The following is a 23,795-nucleotide window of genomic DNA, read 5'->3' on the forward strand; positions in this document are numbered from 1 at the left end:
ATTATTGATGGTCTGCAAGTAGAGATAGCCCTTGGCTTCCAAATTCCGAATCTAGAAATTTGGGCCCTTTAGAACTTTTAGTCCTCTGATATTTAGACTCTGATAAAATCACTCAGGATTCTGAAAGATGTGAAGCTGTTGGTGCAAGCTTTTAAGTACCTCTATATTCCTGAGACTTAACATCTCTTATGTTTTTAAAAGTCCATTTCCCACACTCTTATAAGTCATCATGGTCTTATGGGTCCTCAGGGTCCAGACTGAATCAAACTAAATTCTTGGCTTCATCCCAAGGGACAGACTATGAGGTATATCCAGAAGATGCCCTGCAAAAACAGTAGGTGTTTTTCATCTATTGGGTCTTCCTTTTCTCTTTCCCTCCTTGCTAACACCCAAATCAATTACTTTTCTCATCTTCCCTTTGTCTGTCAAAGGCATCACTATCCTTCTAATCATACAACATTCTCAACATTGAAATTCCACTTGACTTCTCACTGTGTCTCACCCCCAAAATCCAATGATTCATAATTTATTGGTTATATTTCTACAATATTTCTCATATCTGTCTCCTCACCATCCTAGTTTAGGGCTTCTTCACTTCTCTCCTGGACTATTATAATAGCTTATTAAATTACCTCCCCACCTTAAATCTCTCCCTTCTCCAACTTTCCTTCTCATAGCTGCCAAAGCAATATTTCTGAAATACAGGTCTGATGTACTCACTTTCTTGCTCAACAAACTTTAGTGGATTCCTATTTTGTCTATGGTTAGGGGGCAGCTAGGGGGCACAGTGGATTGAATGCTGGGGCTGGAATCAGGAATGGTCATCTTCCTGCATTCAAATCTGGTGTCAGACACTTACTAGCTGTGTAACCCTAGGCAAACCCTGTTTGCCTCAGTTTCCTCACGTGCAAAAATGAGTTGGAGAAGAAAATGGCAAACCGCTCCAGTGTCTTTGCCAGGAAAACAAACCACAAATGTAGTTGCCAAGAGTTTGACACAAATGAACAACAATAAAAAATTTATTTAGGGTCAAATATAGATGAAGCTGGTAGACATTTAAAGACCTTCTAAACTTAGCTCCCACCTGCCTTTTTAGTCTTATTATAAATTACTCCGTAAAAAAAAATCAAGTTGAATTTTTTTCAATTACTTCTCTCCTTCCTATCTACCCCCAATGAGAAAAAAGAAAAAGAAAGACAAAACTCCTTTTGTATGTGTGCATATATGTATGCATATGCATATATGTGCACAGATATATACAAGCAGATAATGTAACAGTTCATACAAGTTTTTACAAGTATCTCTGAAACTATCCCTTTTATCATTTCCTATACAATGGTGTGCCACCAAATTCATAAATGAGAACTTGTTCAGTTTTTACTTCTTTGTCACCAGAAAAAGAACTGCTATAAATATTTTTGCTTGTAATGTATGAAAAGCACAAGAAACATAGCTTCTGGGTAATTAATTGTTTTATTAATCATGCTATCAATAATTAATAAAAGAGTTCAGTGGCACTCTCAAATGCTAAAGATCTCTCACGGAACCCACTTAATGCTTATATGTCCTTGGAAGAGTGGGTGTTCTAGAGGGTGGTAATCAACTGTTTTGGTTAACAAATAATAAGAGAATAAATATTATGAGAGGTGGGCTTATTCTAATGAGGGTCTGAGGGTTGATGGAAAGAGGGAAAACTCATATGACTCAATCACTCAGTCTTGGTCAAAGAGACTTATCTATACTCATATAACCCCATCAAGGTTAATCTAGGGGGAAAAAATGGAGAATCCACTTTTTCCCAGACCTGTCTGAGTAAAACACAAGGGGCTAGAATTCATCAATTTGCCTAAATTTTACCTATGGAACAAATTTGAGTTTTCCCTCTTTCTATCAGCCCTGTGCTTCAAAGACTGCCTGAATAACCTACAGGGTTTCTGATTTCTGAATAAGTAAGTAGAAAAGAGAAAAAATCCTAGTCCTAATTCAATAATTGATTATTAATGTAAGAAAAAATAATCATTTCCATCATGTGTGAATACATACAAATATTGTATATAAAATACACCCAATACATATTCCAAAGCATAACATAAAATGTTTGTGTGTGTGTCTGTGTGTGTGTGTGTGTGTGTGTGTCCCTTTTTCCTCCTTCATTGCCTTCTTTGGATTATAGACATAGTAATGTTATTTCTGGGTTAAAGGAGATATGTGGTTTAATAATTATTCGGGGGGTGGAGGTAGTTTCAAATTGCTTTCCAGAATGGCTAGACTAGTTTATAGCTCCACAAGCAATATACTGATGTGCATGTTTTCCCACAGCCTCTCCAGAATTTACCATTTTCCCTTTTTTGGCAATTGTTATAATCTTATGGATATTGAGATAGAACCTCAGAGTTGTTTTAATTTGCCTCTTTCTAATTAGAGGGTTAGAGCAATTTTTCTCCATAAATCTTTGGATAACTTGACTTTTTTTCCCCTTTGGAAAACTACATGCTCATATCCTTTGGTCATTTATCAATTTGTGAATGCAATGCTCCTTTTCAGATATTCTATGCTCCAACCAAACCAGATGTCTTTCTTTTCCTTACATGTCATGACATTCCATCTCTTATCTCTGTAAGAAAAGACAGTGTCTATCCTCCATGGCTAGGATTCACTTTTTCCTCCCCTCTTCCTCTTTAGAATCCCTTTTTTATGCCAAGAGTCAGAATAACACCCACCTTCTACTCTGTACAACAACTTTCTTGATTGTCTCCCAGTCACTACTAATTGTCCCTTAAAAAATGCCTGCAACTATTTTGTAGGTACCTATGTATGTATATGTTAGTCTGTCTTGTTAGAAAGGAAACTTCTTGAAGCCATGGACTCTTTCCCTTTTATTCTTGTATCCCTGGTACCAAGCACAATGGTTGGCACTTATCTGACATTTAATAAATAAAAAATAAAGTTGGTGATTGATAGATGTTTCAATTTAGGAATAGGTCTAGCAGAAAATCTAAGTGCAAATTTGAATCACACAACTTTTTTTATGCACCACATTTTATGGTTTCTTTTGCTACTTTGAAAATCACACAGAAAACTACTTTTTTTCCAGCAGTTGAGCTGAGAATTTGAGGAAAGGGTGTGTGATGAAGGAGAAAGGTGTTGACAGTTGTCTGCCCTCCATGATTCCAGAAGAAGGACCCTTGTAATGTGGGTTTTTTAAAAAAACAATGTTTGCTGGTTTTAACAGTTTTGAGAAGAGAAGCAATGGTAATATTCCTAGGGGCTTGGAGAGTAATGTTGTGATAATAAATGCTTGGCTCTGGATGACCTGGAATTAATTTTCAATTGGAATCTCTTAACCTACACATTTTGGATTTCCTCTGAGGTGTAATAATAACTTTTATGGGTTTGTGTTTTCCTTTAAAGCATCCCTATGATGTTTTATGACAGGCCAGTTTGTGACTATAAATCCTATACATTACTACATTTTTTCCCCTGATGTAAATGAACATGATTCAAAAGGTATACTGCACTTCAGAGAATTTTAACCTTTGTATGATACTGATTTAGGAGACAAGAAGAGAATGAGATAGTTTTTTTAAAATCCTGTTCAGTATTTAATCGCTGTTGCAGCTCACCTTGCCCAGTAAGGCAGAACAGCTAATCTCCCTGAAGATCAGAATCATTGCTGTTCTATAAATCAGCTAGCAAGAGTTTCTCTAAATACCTGTCCATATCATTCCCCCATCAGAAAACTGTCTAGTCTGAACTCACTAATCCCTAGCATGGAACATTCCAACTGGACCTTGATAATATATATATATATTTGATTAGCAGAACTTGGCTATTCAGAAATTAATGTATGAGTATAAACATATATAAACATGTTCCTTCCTCAATCAGGAACATAACTCAAATTGATTCAACAAGCATTTTTTCATGCATTTACCATATGCCAAACCCTGTGCTAAGTAATGGGACTACAAGGAAAAGCAGAAATAGTCCTCAAAGAAACTCACATTCTAATGAGGGAGACAAAATAGAAGATGCAAGCGACTAAATAAAACTAAGTATTGTACTGTCCCTGTTGTGAACTCTAGAAAACAGCTCTTAAAAAGTGGGGATGAGGGGCAGCGAGGTGGCGCAGTGGATAGAGCACCAGCCCTGAAGTCAGGAGGACTTGAGTTCAAATCCAGCCTCAGACCAAATACTTGACACTTACTAGCTGTGTGACCCTGGGCAAGTCACTTAACCCCAATTGCCTTAAAAAACAAAGTGGGGATGGTGTGCAAGAGTTGAACTTCTTCGGAGAAAGATTCTTTGTGGAAATAACTGGAGTGTAAGTATCCTTCTGGTATTTTTTTTCAAGGAGTCAAGGCAGATTCCCCATATTTTCCTTTAAGGTATAAAATAGTTCTTCTAAGTAAGATGATTAATAATAATAAACTAATAATAACAAATGGCATTCATATAGCACATTAAGGTTTATAATTCACTTTCCTTATAGCCCCATAAAATAAGTAGTACATATATTATTATTTAAATTTTATGGATGAGGAAACTGAGTATTAGAGAGGTGAAATGTCTTGCCTGGCATCACACAGCTAGTAAGCATTGTCTCCAGAACTCCAGCACAGACCTTGTAACTATAGGTCCACAACTTTGACTACAAAAACACATGAAGATTTAGCCCAAGTTTTTTTTCTTTAGACAAATCTATCTCTCACTCTATTATTAATAACCCTTTGTCAGATAACATCTATCTGGAAAGACATGTTCTTACTGCTCATCAATTTGCAGAGGCATGAGCCTGGGATGAGAGATCATTTCTGGGTATCTTAAATATTTAATTAACTATTTTGAACAAACATATAACTTCAATATAGCAAAGCATACCAGTTTGAAACTAATGATATTATGAAACATTTCAGTGGATTAAGCCATTAAGACATAGTTATCCACATCCATAGGCATATTTTTTGTCTTCCAAAAGTATATTTTTGCTATTATGGAAATTAAATATTTATTGAAATACATTTTGGGAAATATCATTGAGGCTTTTTTTCTGAATGCAAAAATAACTGGGCTAATTGTGAGCTTAATATATATGATCATTAATACATTGATAAGTTGAAAAATAAATTATTGAGTTTTGTAGAATTCAAGGCATCTTATGGTTACCTGTTAATCACTTAATTTTAAAATATCTCTACTATATGCCTGGCAGCATGTTAGGAAAAAACAAAAACAGAAACAAAAACAAATAAGTCCTCAACTTCAAGGAGACATCAGGAAAGGTTGCATGCAAGAAGGTGACACCAGCACAATTTAAGGAAATAAGGAGTTCTAAGGGGTAGCAGTGAAGGGGGAGCTTCTTCCAGGCACTGGAGCACAGTCAGGGCTAAGTCTCTGAGATGGGAGGTGGAGGATCATAGATCTAATGATTTTTTTTATGTACCCTTAAAAATTCAGCGCACACAAAATTTCAACATTCTATATACATGGGTTTCATAGTGGTTTTAAGACATCAAAGAACTCAAATTGGTCTAGGATCAAAGGGAATATAGTACACAGTAAAACAGGGAATGAATGAAATTTAGTTGGAGAGCCCATTGTCAGGTGGTATGGCAAGATAATCATCACATCCTTTAATTTCCTATAGATGGGACAGGAAATATTTCTTAAATAGACAAAGATTGCAATGCAAAGGTCAATATTCATGATAGCAATGCACATATGCAAAAAGAGTAATGCCACTTTCCTAACTAAAGCAATGACCATTCTTTGCTTAAGATGTATATGTGGATTTCTGCAACAGAATTCTACCATCTGCAAAGAGGCAAAACACACACACACACACACACACACACACACACACACACAGCTTGAGCAAAGGAAAACCAATAGCTATAATATTAGAAACTCTTTGGGGTCAAATAAAAATAAAACAACAGGATTCTCTACTTCATATAATATTTTGAATATCTAGTTCCACACCTGACCAATACAAAGAGATTAAAAAGAGTGCAGAATAATTATTGGAATAGTAGAAATGATTTATGAGAAACAGTTAAAAAAATCCCAAATATCTATAGCTGGCTGAGTAATGACTGATGAAAAAGATGATAAGAGTCTATAGATATTTGAAAGGTAAAAGTATTTAGGAGGGGACAGTTATTTTGTAAGTTAGAAAAAGCAATGGTACATAAAAGTAATTAGTAAGAGTAATAGGCAGAAATTAAGAAACAGAAAATATAAGTTGAACATAGAAGTTTAACTCTGTGAGTGAGCTGTATTAGATTGTTGAATAGTATCCAAAGAAAAGTAGAGATGCTTAATTGCTCAAGAAATTTAAAATTATATTCAAAGAAGCAGTTCTAGTAGAGTGAGATGAGTTAAAGTCTATGAGTCTATGGAGCCAAAAGAATTAAGAAGAAACTATCAAACTGGAAGCTAAAACTAATGAAAGTTTCTATTCAATTTCATCCCATATGATATCTGCATTTTACATTATCCAGCAGAGGGGAAAATGTGAATATTTGGATATTCAAGATAATTCATATTGCTTTAGATATTAGTAGTTAGCATTTATATTGTGCTATAAAGTTTGCAAAATGCTTTACAAATATCTTATTTTAGCTTCCCCACAAATGTGGGAAATAGGTCTTATTATTGTCTTCATTTTCCTGATTCCTCAGATGTGATATGGACTGTAATAGTTTTATGACTTTCCAAGAGTAACAAAACTAATAAATGTTTGAGATCAGATTTGAACTCAACTCCTTCCTGACTCCAGATTGATCATTCTTTGCACTGTATCACCTACCTGCCTGATATTAATATTTTCATCAAAATTTAATCCTCATATCACACATTATCTAAAAAATAAAATGGTATTTTAAAATATTTTTGCTTTTTGAGGCAAAATATAAAGTAAAAAAAGGTATAAAAAGTTCTTTATTTTTGCTCACATTGTTATTATTATAAGTGCTAAATGTATAACTTGGTTGTTTTGATTTTCTATTAACATCTAAAAAGGCTAAGCAAATGAAGAAAAAAAGAAAAAAAATTACCAAACTAGACTATACAAGTGTCTCTCTGGCCTGTCTTTTAATACTAACTTTTGTTTTTTTTACTGAAATATAAATAGTGTTGTTAACTTCCCAGCTGAAGAATCATTAATAGCACCAAATTCAAAGTGTCTGCTTGTGATTCTATCCTTTTCATAGTATTCTAAACATTTAGAAAACCCTTGTTGACAAAATTCATGATTTCAATGGAAAATAGCCTGTGTTTCTATTATGAGTTTTCTGCAACATGACCAGGGATTGAGGGGGAAAAGGAGAAATATGGTGGTTGACCTGCTTCATACCCTTTCTTTGCTTTCACCTCCATAGTACAGAGGAAGTACATCAGCTGAGTAGGAATGATAATCCACTCGCAGTACCTGCTGCATCAATAAACCTATATCTATACATCTTACTGTATAAATTTGTATTTGGTCTAAGTTTGGCAAATTAATTTAAGTCACTAGGGAAAGCTGAAATTTTTCTTTGTTCCCACAGCCACTAAACTATGAGAAGAAGAGGTCCTATACTCTCAACATAGAAGGAGCAAATACACATCTTGATTTCCGATTTTCTCACTTGGGCCCATTTAAAGATGTCACCATGCTGAAGATCATTGTGGGAGATGTTGATGAACCACCCCTCTTTTCAATGCCTTCCTATGTTATGGATGTTCATGAGAATGAGAAGATTGGAACAGTGGTTGGCACAGTGGCTGCTCAAGATCCAGACAGTGCCAATAGCTTAGTAAGGTACAGTCAAATGAAAAAGGTTTTTTAGTTATTTAAACATAGATTAGACACCTACAAGAAGTTGGTTTCCCTGCACTTTATTTCCACCAAATATGAATGCTGCAATGTCATTTAAGTACATCCAATTTGTGAATAACTTGATTTGTATAGCAAGATATTCTGAAAATGAATTATCATGCCTGTGGTTTTGGGTTTGAAGAAGAAAAATAGGCTTCTGTATGGATATATATGTATACACATATATATATGTGTGTGTGTGTGTGTGTGTGTGTATGTGTGTGTGTGTGCATGTGTGTATTGTACATATATATAAATTGAGGAGAATAATTGCATTATTTGGCCTTTACTAAAATGGCTGATTAGAAAGGGGAGGGAATAGAACATAATGAGGATACAAGTTCATTGTGAAAAATGTAACCAAATCTTCAAGCTGAGAAAAGGAGAAAGGGATGGAAGAAGTACAAGCATAAGACACCTGTCCCTTTCCACTTAGACATGATAGGTGAAGTATAGATGTTTTGAAATCTGAGAAATAGTGGTACTCTCATTGCCAGCATACATTTCTTGTCTCAGACCAATCCTGAGGAACTCCTCTGATGAATCATCATATAAAAAAAAAAGAGAAGATTCTGTGAAATTATAATCCTCTTCCAAAGTGGTCTTGTACTACCTACAAATTTTATTCCTGGCACTATATGGTAATATCAATAAATGAATATAAATATCATTATCCTAGGTATATTACTAAAATCATACTACCTTTGAAAAATGAACTTTGCAGACTGGGACCAAGTCCTTTTTTTAGAAAAGATGTTTTTTTTCCCTGAGATCAATGGTCTTGTTAAATTGTATACATCTGTAAGACATTTTCTCTTCTGAAGAAAATAAACCATTTTTGTTTCTGAAGTTATATGATTATATCAATAATTGATAAATATAGTAGATATTTTTCACTCAATAAGTTTATACATTTTGTTGAATACTTTTTGTGCTCAGCACTTTGGAGACTATGGAATTACAAAAAAGAGTCCTATAAGGAGCTTACAAAAATCCACCTAGAGAAATAAGGAAATCATATATGAAACAATAAGCAATATAAAACAGTATGATGCAATGGGGACAGCTAGGTGGCACAGTAGATAAAGTGCCAGGCCTAGAGTTAGGAAGAGTTAAAATCCAGCCTCAGACACTTATTAGGTATGTGACCCTGGGCAAGTCACTTAACCCTGTTTGCTTCAGTTTCTTCATCTATAAAATGAACTAGAGAAGGGAATGACAAACCGCTCCAGGAGCTTCGCCAAGCAAACCCCAAATAGGGCCACAAAGAATCAAACCTGACTAAAACAACTGAACAACAACAACAATGTAATTAGCATCTAAATTTCATATTGCAGAGTATTAGTGCTGCAAAACTTTAAAAAATATTAAAAGCTAGGATAGTCATGTAAGGCTTCTTGGAAGATATGTGATTTTATCTAAGCCATAAAGGTTGTATAGGGCTTTGATGTCTAGAAAGAAAAAGGGATGCTATTCTAGATGAGGGATCATGAACAGAGAAGCCAAAAAAAAAAAAAGAAAAGAAAAAAGAAAAATAAGTAGGGAATATAAAGAAGCCCAGTTACTGAGTATAAATTGAGTAGTAAAATGAGTAGGACAAGCTAGGGCAAGATTTCTGAGTGTCAGGAAAGCCAACAACTTCAAGTAGTAAAAAACAGGAAGCCACTGAAGAATTTTATGTAGGTCAGGTACATAGTAAAAGGAGTGTTTCAGAAAGATAGATTTGGCAGCAGTATACAGAATGGACAAAAGTTAAGGAGAGATGGGAAACAGAGAAGTCAATGAGGAAGCTATTATAGTTCTCCAAGTATAAGTATTTAGGGTCAAGGGTTAAAGGAAATAGAAAATAATGAAGGGACTTGAGATTCATTTTAAAAGAAAAATCAATAGGCCTTGGGAATTAATTAAATATGAAGTATTTCTGTTAAGAACCATAGAATTTTACAAGTAAACAAATTGAAAAAGCTCAGGTGACCTAGTCAAGTCCCCCTCCCCCAAATACCAGAACCCAGTCCAAAGCCCATGTTCCCTGACTTTAAGACTATTGCTCTTGTTATCACATGTAATGATGAAGGAGAGAAATGAAGCAAAACTATCTAATATCTGAGTCTGCAAAACTCAGACAGTATAACTTTCAAAGAGTTATCACAGTAAAACTTGTTCAAAAAACAAAATGTGATTGACTAAAATGTCATGTCAATCCAAGTTCTTTAAGAGCCCAAATCAAATAAATCAAGATCCTTCATTATGACATTTTAGTTGTAAAAAAATTTGCTTCAAATTATTGAACGAATATAATAATGTGGTCTGCAAAAAATAAGTGGGAGACCAAAAACAATGGTGAAAGGGGACAAAAATACCAAACCACTTCAAATTATACTGTTATTTTTATATCAATATAAAAGTAGAAATTTATGTATTTCTTTAAAAATGTTTTGGGATTCTTTGTATTTTAGAAATACAATCATAATTTCCAGAAAAGTTTTAAGGAGAAAAGAGGCAGTCTGGAGTTAAGAGGTGAATTCCCCACAACATGATAGAGTGAACCAGCTTAAACAAAATGCTTTAATGAAACATTTTTCTGTAGAGACTCAGTTTCAATTATTTCACAGATTTTTGTTGTTATTATTCATCATTGAGTAGACACAGTGATTATCAGAATTCCACAACCAGTTCTATGCAAAACTGAGGCATTCGTAAAAGTTGGCTCCTATACCATGTCAGCGTGAGCACATCTGTCTATAAAGTAAGGGGATTGTACCACATGATCTCTCAAATCCTTTACTGCTCTGTCTACAATCATATTATATTGTAAATTCTTTTCTACCTCAGACTCTTACTGGCACAGTAGTACTCTGAAACAATCCCATAGAATTGCTTCTCCTACAAGGGCTCAAATGTTCAAAATTTGTTCTGGAACTCAGTATTTCTCTTCTACCTCTCCCAGTGCTCCCTACTGTACTTGGCTTTTTGATCTTATGATAACCTTGAATCCTATGATCCTTTCATATTATCTTTTTAAATTTAATTTGTACCCTACCATCTAATCTCAATAGCATCTAAAATACCTCATCTTTTGCCAATATTTCCTTGTTAATTCCCAAACATGAGAAATCCCTTTTATCTGATTTCTATACTGATATGCTGCCCAATACTGTTGGAGAAATCTATGATACCATATTTACTGGTTACACTTAAAAGTCACTTCTGTTCAGTAATTATTTTTATTCACCTTCCCTATAATTGTCATTCAATCATTTTCCAATCATCTTGTTCTGCTAGTCTCATCTTTCCTACCTTATTATCAGTAGAAAATTTCAATTCCTACTTCATTATGTAGATGGCAACCAACCCAAATTTAACTCTCAAAGTTTCCTCTTTTTTCTCTCAGAATTTCTTTGTCTTTACCTACCCTATTTTCCTTTATTCCCATTAATGAAGATGTGTTCCATGATTTTTCTTTTTAAAAAAATATTATTTTTAACATTCTTTTATTTTTAAATTTTGAGTTCCAAATTATCTCCCTCTGTCTCAAACCCTCCAATATCACTGAAAAGGCAAACAATATGATACCAATTATACATGTGAAATCATGCAAAACATATTTCCATATTTGCCATATATAAAAAAGCAAGAAAAACAAAGTGAGAAAATTAACCTCAATTTGCACTCAGACTTTATCAGTTCTCTATCTGTTGGTGGATAGCATTTTCATCATGAATCCTTTGGAATTGTCTTAGATTATTGTATTGATCAGAGTAGCTAAGTCTTTCACAATTGATCATCATTACAACATTCTTGTTACTGTGCACAATGACCTCCCAGTTTTTCTCACTTCATTTTGCACCAGTTCCTGTAAGTCTTGCCATGTTGTTTTTTGTACCTTTCCTTTCTATTTGGCCCATTCTGTTTTTTAAAGAGTTCTTTCATTCAGTACTTTTTGTGCCTCTATTACTAAGCTGTTAATTCAAAATTTTGTTGTATCACTCTCATTTATTTTCCCAATTTTTCCTCTACCACTCACCTCTTTATTTAACTTTTTCAGGAATTTTTATTGGGCTTAGGTCAAATTAACATTTTCCTTTTAGATTTTGTTTGTAGTTGCTTTCATGTTTTTGTCTTCTTTTTAGTTTATGATTTGGTCTTCCCTGACACCACAGTAGCTTTTTATGGTCAAATTATTTTGTTGTTGTTGTTGTTTGCTCATTCTTCCAGACTATTTCTTGACTGAATTTTATGTTAAAGTTGGACTTTGCTCCCCTGGGTAAGGGAGACACTGTGTAAAGCTCCAGGCTTTTTCATGTTGCTGTTTTCAGAGGTAGTTCTGCGGCTTTTTAAGTTTTCATTGTTTCCAAGGTGGTATGATCCTGGGAGAAGTCTGATCTTCATATAGAAAGGACCCTCATCCCCTGCAGCTACAGGCTAGGGCTTCTTTCTTCTTGGTACTTTGACCAGAGTTCCTGTTCCCTTCTGACCAATTTCAGCATGCCTCTCCACCCTGAAACTATAACCCAGAACTGCCACTCAGTTCCAGCTGTACCCAGCACCATTAAATGATCTCCTGTAATCTTTTCTGAGCAATTTTCCAACCCCCTTACTGTCTCTGGACTGAAAACTCCAAAGCGGTTGTTGATCCTGTTGCTATTGTTCCAACAGCATGTTGGGCTCCAGACAGGCCTCTACTCTGGTGCCATAGACTTCTCCTGCTGACCTCTTAAGCTTGCTTAGACTGGAAAAAAGAATCTTGCCCCTACTTCTTGTTGACTTTGCTGCTCCAAAATTTGATTTGGGGATTTGTTTTAAAGTAGTTTAGTGGGCAATGTTGGGAGAGTTCAGCTGGGTAGCTGCCCATAGTCCATCATCTTGTCTCTGCCCTACCCTCTACTTTTTCAAGGCCATCCACCTGTGTATTTGATTCCATTTCTCCTGCTTTCTCTATAACCTTATTCATAAATTATTACATTTTCTGAGATACCTGAAAGGGAGGTACGATATAGTAATGTCTAGATCATGAGAAATCACTTAAACATACACACACACATACACACACACACACACACACACACACACACACATGCAGGTGCACACACACTCTCTCTCTTTCTTCCTGAATCCTCATCAGTCCTGGCCAAGAAGTGAAAAATAACTCAAAATAGGTAAGAAGGCAACTTTATGAGCAGAGGTTATACTTTCAGTTAGATTGAAGATTTTCTGCCTGCAGTCTGATTCCAAATTACGTTTCCAGTCTTCTAACTCAGCACTTCTCTATATGTTATACTCCAGCTAAAATGAGCTATTTATTTTTCCCTGAATAGTCCTTACTTTTTGGCTTCCATGCTTCTTTGTTTATCCTATTTCTTCTGCCTGGGATATCCTACCCCCACCCATATCTATCTGCTGAAATTTCTTAGGCTTCTGCTTAAGTTTCACATCATCCAAGAAACTTTCTATCATATCCCCAACTGAAAACCATATTTTTCTCCTCTTAACCGCCATAGCATTTAGCTTGCTTTCTGATATATAATATGGTTTATTATAATTACTTTATTATTTTTTTTTGGTTAGGCAATGGAGTTAAGTGACTTGCCCAGGGTCACACAGCTAGTAAGTGTTATATATCTGAGGCCAGATTTGAACTCAGGTCCTCCTGAATCCAGGGCTGGTGCTCTATCCACTGTGCTACCTAGCTGTCCCCTATAATTACTTTAAACATGCTTTGTTTCCCCTATTAGGGTCTAAGTTATCTGTGGCTAGTACTAGGACTAATAAATACATCTTAGTATATCACCATAGTATCCATGGTTTCAAACTCAGTGTTTTGCAAATAGTAGTTATTCATTAAAATTCCTAGGATTGAATTTCATCTGCCTTTCTGGGCACCCTAACCAGTTTCCATCTACCTCCATGCCCTTAAACTTATTGCAGCCTTTATACTCTCTCCTAGCTGCCCATTGCTATGATTCAACCAGACTTTCCCTCCTATGGAACCACTCACCTTCTGGTATTCATCAAAACCTATCTGTTTCTTGTCTTATTCTTTTAGGACTTCACTAATTTCCTAACTCATTGAGCATTGAAAATAAATAGAGCCAAAATTATTAATGACTAATTATGTGGTGTTTAAATAAATTCTATAGATAAAACCAAATACCATAACTCAAAGACATGTATTTCTAATAGTGGATATTTCAAGCATATATGGTATACAGCAGTGCCCTTCAAATTACACCTTATAAGCAACCAACTGATTTTCTCAGAATAAGGCCTAGTATTCAGAAAACACTTATTATTATCCATTATTATTATTAACACAATAACTCTAATAACATAGTGCATTATTATTACAAAGCCTAAGGCATCCATTTCCTTATTTGATCCTCATAGAAACTTAATAAGGTATGTAGTAAAATTATTATTATATTCATTTTACATATGATACCACATTTTTAAGTCTAAGGATAAAGAAGAAAGGTTATGACAAAGGGTCATCTGGGGGATATATATGTTTAAAACAACAATATTTTAGCACCATTTTTTTAAGTGGAGGACTATCCTATCAGGTTGATTTTAGCTACTGCCCCATGAAACCATTATTTACCTCAATAATAACTAACTCTATAAAAAGAATAAATGATAGTTTCTTTAAAAAATAGACTATACAAGTAAGATAAATGCTGCAGGGACCTCATTCAAGTAGAATGAATTCATAGCTATCTTTTCACCATAATTATACATAATATTTATTCTTAATTTTAATAAAAATTTGTCTATCCTGCAGAAGAGCCTCAGGTACATACATAAAATTACTTAAAAAAAACAAGTCTTACACCTCAGCCTTTCTAGGGAACAAGTGCTCGTACTAATTAAGGAAAATTGTACTGAAGAGATGTACTTTTCAATGCACCCTAAAATGCAATTAACTGTAAATTTGTAGAACCGGTAAAGAAAGTTTTAAATCTTTGAAGCTTTCATAGAAAACTCCCTAACTCCAGTATTTTGTAATTCAATCCTGGGAACCATTAGCAGGAATGTTCAGACTACAAAGAGGATACCCAAGCAAAGATTGGTTCTTTACCAATTCATATGGGGAACCTGCAATTACACAACAAAAGAGTCATCGCAAAAACATTTTAGTAATTCAGAACCATGTTGTCTCTTAGTATGGAAGTAATGCTTACCAAAAACAAACAAACAAACAAACAAAAAGTACTAAATTGGGAAGAAAAAAATAGAAGTCAGTAGAATGTTCAAGTAGCTACTAAAAGACTTTCATATAGAATTCATGCAAGGCAAGTACTCACATGAGATCAGAAGAAGGGATACAAAGACACTCTCAAAATCTCTCTGAAGAACTTTGGAATTGATTGGGAGATGTGGTAGATATTGGAACAGGATGGCTGAGTATGGTGTGCTCACATCAAAGAAGGTGCTGTGCTACATGAGCAAAGCAGAATTGTAGGAGCTGAAAGGAAAAACAAAAACAAACAAACAAAAAACATAAGATGCATAAATTTAAAGACATCTCCATGCCAAAAGTTCATATGAACTATTTGTGCCTGACTTGTGGTAAAGTCTTTGGATCTCATATTAGTCTAATCAGCCACAGTCAGACAAATCATACCTTGACCCCAACATAGTGATGTCATTTTGATCCTCTTCAAGAGGAAAAGACAACAACCAACAGATCTGAGCAACCAGTATTTGAATTGAATTCATCAAAGGCTTATGTGCAAGGCACTATCAAGCACATTGAGAATGCAAAGACAAAAATATCCCTGTACTCAGATAAACTGGGAATACAACATATATACAGAAAATTAAATTGAAAGAAAGCAGCACTTAGAATCAGAAAGCCTGAGTTCAAATTCCAGCTCTGCCTCTTACTCTTTGTGAGACATTTGGTAAATCATTTTCTTTGGTCCCTGTGCCCACATTTTTAAAATGAGGAGATTGAGTTAGATGAACTTTAAGATTTCTGTCATCTCTAAATCTATGATTTCCCTTTAAAAAGTAATTTGAAGAGGGAGATAATACAAATAATTATGAAAAGATTTTTGTTTAGGTTATGGTAAAAGACAAATTAAAACAATAATATTAAAATATAGACTATTCAAATAATCACTGAGTCTTACATAATCACCAGAAAGATGCATAGGAATCACAAGCAAAGTGGTTCTTTTTATTATAGAACTACAGAAAGTCAATTTTTTCAGGTAAAGAGATTTAAAAGACTTGATTGTTATTTGTCCATAAATGTTGAATTTAATTCACCAAAAATTTTGCAAAAATGGAAAAATCCCTATCTTCAAAAAGAATTTATATTCTATTGGAGTGGAGAAAGGAGAGGTACATCTTGTTCACAAGTAAGTAATTGCAAAATAAATAAATTATATATAAAGTAATACAAAGGCATTTCAAGAGATAAAGGGAGTATGGGATTGTGGGGAAATCAGGAAAGGCCTCTGGCACCTGAGCTTTGGTCAGAAGGAAGTTAAGGATATTACAAGGAAGAAGTGAGAAGGTGTTGTAGAAGTTCCACCTCTTCCACCAAAGGAATGCATTTCAAAATCTAGTTTTGAGAACAACAGAGAGGTAAAGTTTGATTATAAAGGATAGTGTAAAAAAGGAAAGTAATATGAAATTTTCCTGGAAAGTAAGGTGGGAGCTATATTGTGCAAGGCTTTAAATACCAGACTCTAAAATTAGTTATTTTATCCTACTGGCAACAGGAAGCCATTGGAAGTTTTTGAGTAGAGGGATAATATGGTCATGGCTGTGTTTTAGGAAAACAAATTTGGTAGCTGTGTAAAGATCGATTGATGAAGAGAGGTACTAGAAGGAGAGAGACCAATAAGGAGGTTAGAAATAGGGGCAGCTAGGTGGCACAGTGGATAGAGCACAGACCCTGGAGTCAGGAGGACCTGAGTTCAAATCTGGCCTCAGACACTTGACACTCACTAGCTGTGTGACCCTGGGCAAGTCACTTAACCCCATTGCCTAGCAAAATAAAAAAAAAAAATAATAGATTATGAGTAGAATCCAGATGTTCTGTAATCTAAGTCCAATATTATTTCCACAGTATCAATGTCACTTCCCAATACCACATCACCTCTTCAATGAACTAGTTTTGTTTTGTTTTGTTTTTGTTGTTGTTGTTGAATGTCATTTTGTTGTACAGTTGTTTCCCATTCCTCATGATCCCATTTTTTTTGGTGGGTTTCTGTTTCTTTCTTTTTTGCTTTTCTTTTCTTTTTCTTTTTCTTTTTCTTTTTTTTACGAAAGACAAGGTTTATTAGAACATCCATCATATTGGGCAGACTTTTAAGGAATCTAAGCATTTGTATCATTAATTCGAGTGGGCCAAATCTTAGGAATATAAACAGTGGCTAGATTTTAAGAATCTGAGCAACTTAATGGAGACAAGATGGACCTATCCTACATGGTCAAATCTTTGGTGTTCTCCTGAGGCTATAATCTCATCAACTGGCCTTTCATTGTGGCTACCTTAAACAGCAAGTTTCACTATACAATTTAGGAAAAACTTTTCCAGGATTTACATCTCAAACCTATATTTGTTCTGGTGTAAAAAGCCAATTGTGTGCAAGGCACTATCTATACTTGCAAATTCTCAGCAAGACAAAACCCAAACAAGCTTTTTGGTAAGTTTACACATTAAAACAATAACCAACAATAGCCAAATTATTTTAGCGGGAACCAAATTATGAAAAGTTGCTTGACATTACTGATGCAAAAAGTTTACTAATTTGAAACTTGAAACAAACCCATTATCAATCAGGTGAATTCAATTTTGTTAAACATATTTCCAAATTACGCAGAGAATCAACATGTCATTAACAGTTAAAACTACAACTTTAAAAGAACATACTTACCCATGTTAGGAGGCTAGCTTCTTTACCTTGAGCAGGATGTGCTAAACCTGGGTGATGCTTCCAGGCAAAGGTTGCCCCAGGGCCCAAGGCCATTGCCAGGAGAGCCCATGCTGTAGGGGGTGAATTCAGAGGTATGTGTGTGGGTGGGGGGGTGAAACTCTCTTCTCCTATGAGAGGGATTAACAAAATACTCTCTTAACTCAAAGGAAGGGAGTGGGCCTTAGCTCTGTTCTAACTTCCCTGTAACCTCCATGAAGGAGGATTCAGGGGTGTAGAGGGAAGGGAGGAAGTAAGCCTCAGAGAAGCAAAAAGCACCTGCAGTTCTCCCAATTCCCTAGCAACAAGAGAATTGACAGAATTGGGCATACGTTTCTGGACAGGGCATCTTTCCTTGTCCTTTATGCTGTGGAAGGTATACCCAGGTCAATGCCCTTGAACTGAACCAGTAGACTGAGAGCCTGAGAGCATCAGGCCGAGTGCAAGACAGCCTTGTAACCGTCTGCCCATAAAGCACCTCCAAGTCTTCCTAGGTGCTCAGAGACTGACCCCAACTGCAGGGCAAGAAAGAGGGTGGAGGCTTACATACCTTCCAATCTTGGCTGGAGAAGAACTTTGGGTGAAGCAGCTTCCCCATACAGTCCACCGAAATGTTGAGGTTTAGAGATTTAGGGGTGCTGGGACCCCAAAATCATGGCACATGGATCCTGCCCTAATGAATTCTACCCAAGCCTTCTTTCAGTCAAATACAAGGTTTATTAGAACATCCATCACATTGGGCAGACTCTTAAGGAGTTTAAGCATTTGTATTGCTAATGTCAGCAGGTCAGATCTTAGGAATCTGAGCAGTGGCTAGGTTTTAAGAATCTGAGCCTGGGGTGCTGTTTATTGGCAAAGATACTGGAGTGGTTTGTCATTTCCTTCTCCAGTTCATTTTAAATATGAGGAAACGAAGGCAAAAAGGGTTAAGTGACTTGTCTAGGGTCACACAGCTACTAAGTATCTGAGGTCAGATTTGAACTTGTGAAGGCATGAGTTACTTATTCCAGGAATATCATTAGATTTATAATAAAGAGACACTTGGGTTCATATTCCAGTAACTATTTGACCAAAATAAATTCACTTAACCTTTCCAATTCTCAGCTCCCTCATGTGTAAAAAGGGAATAATAATATCTTCTCACAGAGGTGTTGTGATTATCAGAATTGATAATGTATTCAAAACACTTCATACACCTGAAAGTCTATATCAATATTTAGTTACTATTATTCAGACATAGACCATGCTATATTCAAGGAAGCTCCATTTTAACTAGTGTTCAGGAAAGAGAAAGAGAAGAAAATAATTTTAGAAGTTGCTCATGGTACAGCATAGTATATATATGTGTGTGTGTGTGTGTGTGTGTGTGTGTGTGTGTTTATATATAATTTTTTGACTTCAGATATAAATGAATTCCTGGCATAATGAGATGTTTCATTTGCCATTATAACAATATTCAGAATCACTGCTAGATCCATGGTGGTTGAAGCACTACCTCTCTCCCTTGCACAGCAAGGCAACCTTTTTATACCTCCCTAAACAATTCATTATATTACCACAGTGACTTTTCCAAACCTTTTCATCCATCCTCAAACTTCTAATAGCATCCCTTCCCCTACTCTCTCGGCTGTCAATCTTACTTATACTTTACAAAAATAAAATTAGTCCATTTTCCTAGAGCTCCGTCTTTTCCATTACTCCTTATTTCATATCACTCCAATGACAATCAATTTCTTCCCCCTCTTGCATGTAATCAGGTGGCTTTTCTTGTCGAGGCAAATCCCTCTATATCTACCATTTATCCATTTCCATCCTATTTTCTGTACTAGACTGCTTCCTCTTTCATCTCCACTTTTTCACTAATTTTCAATCTATCTGCCTACTGGTTGCTTCCTTGCTACAAACAGGTCTGTGTCTCCTCAATTTCTTAGAAAAAAAAGCCCTCATTAGTTCCAACAATTCCTATTAACAATCACCCTATATATCTTATTCCTTTCAAGGATAAACTCCTTAAGAGAGTTATATAAAATTTGTGCTTCAATTTCCTCTCTTCCAATTCTCTTCTAAACTCTCAGTAGTTTGGATTCTAATTTTGTTATTCAACTGAAGTTTCTCATTATGAAGTTGCTAATAATTTCTTAATTGCCATATCTATGTAATTTTTTCTTAATTGTCATCCTTCTTTACAATTCTGAAGCTTTTGACAATTTTGTTTTGACAATGATCATCCTTTTCTCCTTAATATTCTCTTCTCTATTGGCTTTTTTTTTTTGAGACTTCTTACTCCTGGTTTTTCTTCTACTCATCTTATCACTCCTCAGTATCCTTTGGTGGATCTTCAACTAGGTCATAACCACTAACTGTAGGCATCCCCCAACATTCTATCCTGGTCCCCTTTTTTCTTCTTCTTCTATACTCTCTAGCTTGCTGATATTATCAACTTACATAGACTGAATTATCATTCCATGGAGACAATTAAAAATCTATTTTATCTACTCCCAGCCTCTCTTTTGACTTCCAGTCCTGTATTTGCAATTGCCCATTAGACATCTCAAACTGGATGCCCCAAAGAGATCTAAAACTAAGTATGTCCAAAACAGAAATTGTTGTCTTTCCTCTAAGCCTATTCCTAGCTTACCAATTATTGTCAACTACACCACAATCTTCTCAGTCACTGAGGATCACAACCCATATATCATCCTTAATCCACCACTTGTCACCCCTCATTACCAATTGTTCCCAAATCCTGGTGATTCTATGTTTTTTAACATCTCTTGTTTACACCCCCCTTTTCTTCTCTAATATAGCTACCACCTTTGTGCCGGCCATCATCATCTTATACTTGGAAATTGCAATAATTTTCTGGTTAGTTTCCCTATACCCAATCTCTTCCCACTTCCATTCTATCCTTCATTCAGCTGCCAAAGTGATTTCCCTGTGGTTTAGGACTGATCATGTCTTATCTCCACCTCACTTACTCAATAAACTATAATGGTACTGAATGAGTAGGGAACATTTTTAAAAGTGTTCTTTCATTTCTAACTAAAATGGAGATATAGCTATATACTCTTAAATAGTAAACTCAGAAGGATTTAGCTTGGAAGAACCCAATAAGGCTTTGTAAAATATAGAAAAAAAAACTGTGCCTAAACTGTGCAAAAAGTGCTACGTCAAGGGTAGGGAACCTGCGGCCTCAAGGCTACATGTGGCTCTCTAAGTCCTCAAATATGATGCTTTGGCTGAATCCAAACTTCACAGAACAAATTCCGTTAATAAAAGCATTTGTTCTATAAAACTTAGACTTGGTCAAAAGGCCGCACACAAGGACCTAGAAGGCTACATGTGACCTCTAGGCTGCAGGTTCCTCACCCCTGGATTACACAGTGGATAGAGTATAGTACCTAGAGTCAGCAGGAGCCTAGTTTAAATATGACCTTACTCACTTACTAGCTGAGTAACCCAAGGCAAATTACTTGATCTCTGTCTGCCACAGTTTCTGCATCTACAAAATCACAATGATAATAATAGCACCTGTCTCCAGGATTGTTGTGAGATAGAATTTATAAAGCATTTTAAAGATATATCTTTAAGATCTTAAATATGTAGAAAGATATATAGATATAGATAACACACTATTATTATTTTCAAGTTAGGTTGTAAATTACTCAAGAGGCTGTTGTTATACAGTCATTTTTCAGTTGTTTCCAACTCTTCATGACCTCATTTGGAGTTTTCTAGGCAAAGATACTGGAGTGGTTTGCCATTTCCTCTTCCAATTTAAGAGGTTAGTCTCCTTTAAAGGGAAATTCAATAAACAAATGACATAGGCTCAAGAATTGCTTTGGCCATTTTTTTAAAAAAGTAAATGCAACTTGTAAAGCAGAAATTTAGGAAATGTGGGCCTTAGTTTTCTCAACTGTTGAATAAGGGATTTAGACTAGGTGATCTGGAAGTTCCTTCTATTTCTTATGTTCTGTATCTATAACTACCCAAAAAGGGACTGCTTGATGTGCAATGCAAATAAATCTAAGAATTTCCATTAGTTTGTGTAAACTATACTTATGGGAGCAAATGGGTGAGCAATGACTGGCATGGTCTGGGAAGTTATTAGCTTTTCATCTTCCAATTGAAGGAAGTGAGAAGCAGAGTTAAGAAGGGAGAGCTCAGAGGCAGAGCCAAGATGGCAGAGAAAAAGGCAGCCACTTGCCTGAGTTCTTTCCCAAATGCCTCTGGACACCTTTAAATAATGCATAAAACATTTCCTGAAGGGACAGAACCCACAAAAAGGATGTGGTGAAATAATTTTACAGCCAAAGATAACTTAGAAGTTTGGCAGGAAAGACCTACTGCATCTGGGTGAGAATGGAGCACTGTTCAGCCCAGGCCATGCAAGCTCAGAGTGGGCCCAAGAAAATCAAGAGCAAGCCTTGAGAGCCATTGAATCAGCAGTGGCAGCAACTGCTCCAGAGCTCTCAGCCCACAGATGGTAAGGGGATCAAACAACTGGTCAGAAGGAGACTGCAGCGCTCTCTTTGCCAGCACTGAGGCAGGACCCTACTGTCTTGCCCATATTCTGATCTGGGTTGTAGTCCTGGGTGGCAGCTCCAGGGTGAGGAGGAGCACTAGCACACCAGAGCTGTGTGGAGCCATGATGGAGTCACGGTGGAGAGGGAACCCTCCTCAAAGCTCCAGGGCAGAAAAGAGTGCTTGTGGTCCCTCACAGACCAGAGCACAGGCCAGGAGAGGAGGAAACACCTCTGCCTAGATCATGCCACCTTGGAAGAACTGAAAACTTACTGCTCCCTAGAAGTGTCTCTGAAAATCGCTGCACAGGCCTCAGTAAACCTGAAGCAGGCCTCAGAGGACTGAATTGGGGGCAGCTGTGACAGTTTCCAGACTTCTCAACCCACAAACACCAAAGACAACTTAGAAGGTCAGTAGGAAAACTCTTTGACTACAGTGAGTGGGAAGTGTGGTCCTAGCCCCAGTCCCTGAGCTTGGCCCTGGGGCGGTGGCTGCTTCGGGAGCTTCTAGCCCACAGACTGAGGAGGAATTGAGTGGCTGATCAGAGAGGGATTGCAGGGATCTCTCTGCTGGTGCAGTATTCTCTTGCTTTGCCCATGCTTGAATCTGGGTCACAGTTCTGGGTAGCGGTCCTGGGGCAATGAGAAATGCTGGCATGGTGCAACTTGTAATGGTGGTGGAGAGGAAATCCTCTTCACAGTTCCAAGGCAGAAAAAAGGCAGAAAAGAGTGCTTATGGTCACTCATAGACCAGAGCATAGGCCAGGAAAGGAGTAAACACCTCGCCCCCTTATCATACCACCTTGGAAGAACTGAAAATTTATAGGTCTCAAGAAATATCTCTGAAAACAGCTGCACAAAACTCCTGAATCTTGGGATAGTACATTCTCCACACTGGAAGCAGAGCCCTACCTTAACAAAGAGTTTAAAACTCAAGTAATTGGCTGAGATCATGAACAAACAATGGTGCCAAAAAAGTCAGACCATAGACTCTTTCTTTGGTAATAAAGAAGATCAAAACACACAACCAGAAGAAGACAAAAAAGTCAAAGCTCCTACATCCAAAGCCTCCAAGAAAAATATGAATCAATTCCAAGCCATGGAAGAGCTCAAAAAGGAGTTTGAAAATAGCTGCACCAAACACTTGAAGCTCGGGACAGTGCACCCTCCACTCTGGAAGCAGAGCCCTACTTTAACAAAGAATTAAAAGTCAGGAAATAGCCTGGGAAAATGAGCAATTAAGAGGAAAAGAAATCTGACCATAGAAAGTTACAACAGTGACAAGGAAGACCAAACCACACACTCAGAAGAAGATAGCAAACTTAAAACTCCTACATCCAAAGCCTCCAATAAAAACATGAATTTATCTCAGGGCATGGAAAAGCTCAAAAAGGATTTTGAAAATCAAGCAAGAGAGGTAGGGGAAATATTGGGAAGAGAAATTAGAGTGATGGAAGAAAATCATGAAAAATTAGTCAATAGTTT

At 36.2% G+C, this 23,795-nt stretch overlaps 1 protein-coding gene across 1 annotated transcript in view; it reads left to right on the plus strand.

Annotated features, from left to right (window-relative positions):
• Positions 1–23,795, plus strand: part of CDH18 (cadherin 18) — a 382,285-nt gene that overhangs the window by 253,457 nt on the left and 105,033 nt on the right. The window contains exon 6 of the mRNA XM_027869003.1: positions 7,551–7,804. Coding sequence (XP_027724804.1) covers positions 7,551–7,804 — 254 coding nt within the window. The remainder of the gene's footprint in view (positions 1–7,550; positions 7,805–23,795) is intronic.

The sequence above is a fragment of the Vombatus ursinus genome, unplaced genomic scaffold (genome assembly GCF_900497805.2).
Source record: "Vombatus ursinus unplaced genomic scaffold, bare-nosed wombat genome assembly UNPS02014791.1, whole genome shotgun sequence".
NCBI classification, from domain to species: Eukaryota; Metazoa; Chordata; class Mammalia; order Diprotodontia; family Vombatidae; genus Vombatus; species Vombatus ursinus.